This window comes from Berghia stephanieae, chromosome 1, assembly GCF_034508935.2.
Source record: "Berghia stephanieae isolate SIO BIC M18660-M18661 chromosome 1, UCSD_Bste_1.3, whole genome shotgun sequence".
Lineage (NCBI taxonomy): Eukaryota > Metazoa > Mollusca > Gastropoda > Nudibranchia > Aeolidiidae > Berghia > Berghia stephanieae.
The window spans coordinates 105,664,863-105,672,362 of NC_088360.1; the positions used below are offsets into that span (position 1 = coordinate 105,664,863).

Here is a 7,500-nt window from a genome sequence, read left to right on the forward strand (position 1 = left end):
TTTTCATAAACAAACTTAAATGATGTTTCATATCTCCAATTGCCCAATGAATTGAATTCAAAGTAGCTTGCAACACCTACAAATGCTTACATGGTCAAGCTCCTGACTATATCAAATCTCTCTTTAATGTCGATATATACCATCAAGAAAGCTTCGATCCTCCATCTCCATTCAACTCAAAACTAGAAGGTCTACATCAAGAAAATTTTTTTCCAACAGATCTTTCTCTAATGCAGCTCCAAAAATCTGGAATTCCCTGTCCCCCACTACTAGAAACAATCCAGACTTTACTTAATTTAGTTTAATGTTCTTCAAACTAAGCTTTCAGTGCTGTAGTTTTTTATTTTATTTTCCCTTTGTGAATTCGTGTTTTATTGTAAAACGCCTTCCAGCATGAATTCATGGAATTTGTGCTCTATACAAATTTCTTCTTCTTCTTCTTCCTCTTCTTCTTCTTCTTCTTCTTCTTCTTCTTCTTCTTCTTCTCTTCTTCTTCTTCTTCTTCTTCTTCTTCTTCTTCTTCTTCTTCTTCTTCTTCTTCTTCTTCTTCTTCTTCTCTTCTTCTTCTTCTTCTTTCTATAATAATAATAATTATTATTAATTATTATTATTATTATATATATTATTATTATTATTATATTATTATTTATTATTATTATTATTATATTATTATTATTATTATTATATTATATATATTATTATATGACAATGAGGGATTTCGATTCAGATTAGGAATGTGAGATTCATCCCCAAGTCAATACTGACTGTTTAAGGAGTTGGGTTGAGGGAAATAAGATAAAATTATTTTTGCTGAGGGGTTTTCGATATCTCAGTTCATAGAGCACAAGTAAAGGGTCTGGTATTGATCAGGGGTGCAGTCAGATATTCTTTTTCCTGACTCCCCCTGTCCACCACACCGACGGTGATTGGGTAACTGACTTAGATTTGGCGGTGGATGAGCATCCCATGTAAATTGTAGCAAGCAATTGGTATTGTCTGTTTCATGCTAAAATAACAGGGGGGATGAACTTTGGCTCCATGGCTTGGGAAGACTGCTTGTGTGAGCATTCTCATTCTAGTCACATGCATTTCCAATTGATCATATGGCCGTTGTTTTGTTTCGTAAAAATATATAAAAAACATTATTCCAAATTCTGATTTTAATTCTCATTATTCAGATTTTTGAAAAATATCTATGTAAGAAACATTGTTGAAAAATATTTTAGTCACTTAAAGGTCTGTTTCAGTTTTAAATTACACACTATCTATTCGAGAGCACATGAGATGGTGACTTACTGATTTATAAGTGATGCAGCCTTTCACCTTGCGATCTGGGTTTTTTTTTAGAGCAAAATTACAGATTGTTTTAAAAATTTTTTTATTCTCATTGAAAAATCTCAATGTCAAATTTTTTTTCATTTTTTAAATCCTCTTAGTGCGGAAGGAGATGTTCAAGTTCAAGATTGTGTTCGTAGATACACTTCAGATTACACAGTCGTTTCTAGAAGGTATGTGAAATTTTGATAACCATCCAGGTTGCTTTACTATTTACATGTTCTTTATATACTTATAATTGTTGTGCTTTGTTTTTCATTAAAATTATTTTAACTTTTTCCGGTATTTTCATTTTGATGTTGGTTCATAGTATTTAGTCTAATATCACATTGGTTTACTTTCACGAGTTGTTGCAATTAATAGGATGAATGAAAATGATAATTGTTGACTGAGAAAACGAAAAAAATAGATGAAGAATGATTTTAAGACACATATTTAAAATTGAATATTTTAGGTCTTTATTCTCTTTCTCAAGTTCTCCAAAAAATTTTTTTAATGGACTAAGCTTCTTTCACTTCACCATTTACTTCACTTCACATATCTTCTTGGTGCTTGATCAGCACATAAGGCTGACATGGTGGAACACCACCTTTCTTGGTTGGAGGCCACTTTTGTCATCTGTCCCCAAGACCAACCAATAGTTTTCATTTCTCTTTCTATGCTCCTCCTCTTCCAGGTCTCCAGTATAATCCAATTAAACTCAGATGAACTTAGTTTATTATGTGTTGCCTGAAGAGACATGGGATGGGTAGTCTTGTCGTTGGTTATTGATCATTTATGAATTTATTGATTTATAATATTTTGCTTTTTAAAGGTATCAACAATTCAGCTCTAGTTTCTGCAGTAAAGAACGACTACCGGAACACGAGATGTTCTTACACGAATACGAAATTGATGTTGAAGATGCTCCGGATGAAGATAAGGTAAAAGGCATATTTACAGTAAAAGAATACTGGCTTTGGACTTGTTTACCCTTTCCTTACCACCCATATGAAAATCGTCACATTCGTTACAACACAACCAACAGTTTTCTCATTCTGATTTCTCTTGTACAACACAAAATGTAAAGAAATGCTTTGATTACAGCTATAAATACTAAACACTATGTTGTAGACATCATTTTGCCTAACAGCATTATGTATAGAATGCACTTGTTACTTTTTTTTTGATTCAGAAAAGTTTATTTGTGTGTCGGGCGGGTGTGAATTTTCGGGGGGGGGGGGGGGGGGGGGGGGGAATTCTTAAATTAGTTGGTAAGGAGAGAGTTAAAATATACAAGGAAATGAGTTTTAAAGATTCACATACAATTTATAAATTAAAAAAGTCCTGGTAGCTCAGTGTTCAGAGCACTCACCTTACAAGTAAAGGGATTATTATGGATCTGAGGTGCAGTCAAGATGTTTTGTATTATGAACACGCTCCTGTCCACCCAGCTGTGATTGGGTAGTTGGGTAGAGCTGGTGGAAAGTACTTTACGATAGATTAGTGTCCTTTCCAAATGGTAGTAAGCAATTACTTCTGTCCGTTTAATGTTGGAGAAACTGCAATAAAATTTGTCTTCTTGGGTCCTTATGGCTGTGAAGGAAACTTTTATTTATAAGACAATGGATAAAAAGGCTTTGGAAATGTCTTTGTGTTTTGCATGATTGGTAGTTTATAAAAAGATTTCATTTCTGTCTATTATTGTTATTGTTGTTGTTCTTCTTCTCTCTCACTTTGTATTATTCTCTCTCTCCCTCTCTCTCTCTCTCTCTCTCTCTCTACCTCTCTCTATCTCTCCCTCTCTCTCTCTCATCTCTCTTCTCTCTCTCACTCTCTCTCTCTCTCTCTCCTCTTCTCTCTCTCCACCTCTCTCTCTCTCTCTCTTTCTCTCCACCTCTCTCTCTCTCTCTCTCTCTCTCTCTCTCTCTCTCTCTCTCCTCTTCTCTCTCTCCTCACCCCCCCCCCCTTCCTTGTATGTGAATTTGTGTTTGTAAGTTTGTTTAAATTTAATTCAAAAAGCATCACAAATATGAATATAAATTAATAAAGAAATTATAAATGACAATAAGAGCCATGAATTATTGTTCCAATAAAAGTGAATGAATCTGGTTTTTTGTTCCTTGAAATGATGAATACTAAAGGTGATTATTTTGAATGTTACCCACAGGTGGACACCAACAAACGTCAGTCCATTCACATGAATGACACTCCCAGAGGAAGCTGGGCTAGTTCAATATTTGATCTGAAACAGTCCCAAGCAGACGCACTCCTGCCCAATTTGTTTGAGAGGATTACTCATGACGATGTCGACAGGAACAATGACAATCTACGACAACAGAATCGATGCGATAACGTTTTCAATTTATACTCTGCTCCCGATGAGGTTTGTGTATTGTTATTTTGGATTAAGATACAGTGTAAGGATTTTCATGAGAGTTATAAAGATTAAACTTACGATGTTATTTTTCCGTGACTAAGAGTTTATACAAAATTATAATGTAAAATTGTGGGTCCCGATAGCTCAGTTGGTGCAGCACTTGCTTCACATGCAAAGGGACCAAGACTGATTCTGAGATTTTTTTTCTGACCCCCCTGTCCACTCTTTAGTGATACATACTAGCTGGGTGTGTTAGATCTGGCAGAAAGTACTTTGCGATAGCGTATTAGGCAGGGTATTTTTTTGAAGATTCATAATTAATTGCTGCTTTCAATTTATATAATGGCAATTTCCTTCACAGAATGGGCACTGAGGGGTCAAAGTATAGTTTACAAAAATATAAACTTCACTAAGAGGTGCCTGATAAAAGTCTGCTACCTATTTTTAGACATAAGACATTAAAGGTTATAGCCTTGTACGAGTAGAAAGGACTGTCTTATTACCGAAAGTTAATAATGCAAAGAATTTTTGTAGTGGGCTTTCATTAAATCACAGTTCACTATAACCCTTACGAATTGTTCGTAATTTTACGAATTTTTTTTAGACATATTTCTGAGTCAATTATGAAATTGTATGGAAAATTACGAATTTTTACATATCAGTAATCCTTAAATAATCATAAGAAGAAGAACCACTACTACTACAACTACTACTGCTATTACTACTATAATAATAATGATTATGATGATGGTAATAATAATAACAAAAAATAAAGCATTTCTACAACGCATAAGCATGCTGATGTAATGTTGAAGTGATCATCATTGTCAAATTGTGGTTGTTCATACACAATTTCAGAAATTACTAAATTCCTTGTCAAAATACTAAAAATGGACATAAAAATTACGAAATTTGAAGTTTTCAATTTGGCAGGTCTGTCACCCCCACAGCTCTCTTGGTATTACTTAGATTATTGTAAAGGTTTCAAACTGTTTTTATAAAGGATGATTACGATTTGTAAACTTTCTTTTCTTTTTTTTTTTTTTTCAGGATGAAATGATTGAGAGAAGAGCCCCTCCTGATATTCCCAAAGAACATTTTGGACACAGAATCCTAGTCAAATGTTTACATTTATCGTACGTATCAACATTTTTCACACTATTTACATAGTCTGGTATAAATGATAAAATATTACCGTTATTATTTTTCGTTTTCTTTTCTTCATTTTAAATTATGTATGTGTAAATCTTTGGATAAAAATTTATATATCTAGATCTGGGGATAACGTTGAGTAAAGTGATAAACCATTCTCTAAAATTGATTGAAATCAGCAATGATCTCTAATTTTAAAATGATATTTGGAGAAAGTGTCGGTTTGATTTTTTTCACACATTGTATAATTCCACCCTCCCTTCTATTCTAGATTGGAAATGGAGGTAGAGCCAATATTTGTTTCTATGGCACTTTATGACTCGAGGGAGAGGAAAAAAGTAAGTTTGTTTCACTTTATTTTGAACGGTCATATTATTTAAAAATAGATTCTTTCTGGAGCATGTCCCGTTTATATTTCCATTTATTTTGACCTCAAATCAGAAGCAGGAATTGATCATGCATCTGAAATGTTGGAAGAGCCATATTTTGTGTTGTGAAACAATCCAGTTGTTTTCTTGCATCTGGTGTTCGTATTGAATATTTGTTGATGTAGATCATCAACCAAGAATTTAAAAAATGATACGAATTATAGACAACCAAACATTGATTAAATTATGAGTCACTGTTATGTAATTTCCGTATATATTTTTGTAGTTTGGTTTTAAATGACTTGATTCATGTATGTTTGAGACATCATTGACTCCATCTTATGGCACCTTGTTTTGTAACTCAACTTGAGTGGTGTAGAGCATGGCTGGTGACCAGATTGGTGACAATCATGTTAAAACAATGGCTCTACATATTATTTGGGTAAGGCACTTTATACACATTACCACACTCAACTCAGTTGTGAATGAGGAACTGACTATAGGCACTGGCAACACACTTGAAATATAATTTTTTTTTTTTTTTGTGGCCAAGGGGGGATAAGTGAAGCATCTCAAGACATGTTGATAAGGCACTTTATACACATTACCACACTCAACTCAGTTGTGAATGAGGAACTGACTATAGGCACTGGCAACACACTTGAAATATAATTTTTTTTTTTTTTTTGTGGTCAATGGGAGGATAAGTGAAGCATCTCAAGACATGTTGATCAATTTGTAGAAGTATGCCATATATGTACTTATTTATGTGTGCAACAATGAGGTCTTGTGGTATGACACTTGCCTTCGGACTAGGAAGTCCAGGGTTCAAGTCCTGCTCTGGGCAGCGCATAGTTGAGTCATTGGAAAAACATTCTTTCACCGTATTCAGGGGTACATTGAATACCTGGCTGTTAACAACGCTGTCTTTGTCGGAAAAAAAAATTGTACGATCAGTTAACAGGTGTTATGTCCTACATTTAAATGTTGCTATCGGCTAGGCACCCCTTGAAAATCACTTTGAATACGTTTAGTGAAAAATGCGCTATATAAATATAAATGCATTATTTTTTCTTAACAATTTTTCTCTTTTTGATTGTTTATTGTTTCTTTGTTTTCATGTTTTCTCAGAATTTATTAATTTTTACCAATTTTTTTCACCCAGATATCAGAGACCTTTTACTTTGACTTAAATTCTGACCAAATGAAATGTCTGATCAGCTCTCACATATCCCATCAAGACATCTCATCTCTCAGTAGGGCATGCATATTCAACATAACTTATCCTTCACCTGACGTATTTCTGGTAGTTCGGGTGAGCAGCATAATGAAATGTCGTGTGAAATGCATATATTTTTTATGAGAATAACATTGATAACTTACTGGGACATTCCCCTATCACCTGTTATTAATTTGAAGGAAAAAGAGAAAAATAAAGTGAAAATAAACTTTAAAAATAAAAAAAAAAATCAAAACGAAATCAAAAAATATCAAAAAGAAAAAATGATAATACTGATAAAAAGAAAAAAGAAAACGAACCCCCCCTCCACCTTTATTAAAAAAATCATTTTGTTTTAAATTTGAAGGAAGGTATGTTTTACAACAAATCTTATAGAGTTTACTAAAGTATCGTTTGACTGACAAATTTATGGGTTTGCCCATTTTCATTGTCTATTTACAGCTAGAAAAAGTTTTACAGCAAGGAGACATCGGTGAATGCGCTGAACCTTACATGAAAGAGGACAAAGTAAGAAGACTGAAACCAATTCTTTTCATCATAGAAGGTCCAGGGTTCTGGATGGGGTTCCTGACCTCCCATAGTGGGCGGGGAGATACTTACTGCATCTTCTATCCCCCTATATCTGTTGTTTTCCAACATGCTTTCTATCTTTGTCTTGGAATGAGATTACTTGTTTTTTTTTCCCCTGGCCGTGGCCGGATGCCCCTTGCTGAGAGGGAAACAGTCAAATGTATAGTTAGTTTTGGGAGATGATATTTTTTTCCTTGTAAATCATCTCTCTGTAATGCACTTTATTATGTTTTGTTTAGATATTATATATGATTTGTAAACATTTGAGTGTATTCCTCTTAGTTGGGACCTGTGCTTGTGTCTGGATGAGACTTTTAATTGATCTCAAACTAAGTACTTTGATAGTGTGCTGTTGGAATCTACATCTGTTTCCTATTTGAACCAATTCTCCTTTGTCTCACCTTTTCTTGGGTGCTTTAATTGTAATTCTAGAACTTTTTACTATTCCATTTTCTTTCTTTTTAGTGGCGCTGATA

General features: G+C 33.8%; 1 protein-coding gene across 4 annotated transcripts in view; it reads left to right on the forward strand.

Moving 5' to 3' along the window:
• Positions 1–7,500, forward strand: part of LOC144962668 (dedicator of cytokinesis protein 7-like) — a 79,641-nt gene that overhangs the window by 2,231 nt on the left and 69,910 nt on the right. For all 4 annotated transcript variants that reach the window (XM_078895793.1, XM_078895794.1, XM_078895790.1 and 1 more), the window contains exons 4-10: positions 1,437–1,508; positions 2,150–2,258; positions 3,485–3,700; positions 4,745–4,830; positions 5,118–5,184; positions 6,380–6,529; positions 6,896–6,961. In XM_078895793.1, coding sequence (XP_078751919.1) covers positions 1,437–1,508; positions 2,150–2,258; positions 3,485–3,700; positions 4,745–4,830; positions 5,118–5,184; positions 6,380–6,529; positions 6,896–6,961 — 766 coding nt within the window. The remainder of the gene's footprint in view (positions 1–1,436; positions 1,509–2,149; positions 2,259–3,484; positions 3,701–4,744; positions 4,831–5,117; positions 5,185–6,379; positions 6,530–6,895; positions 6,962–7,500) is intronic.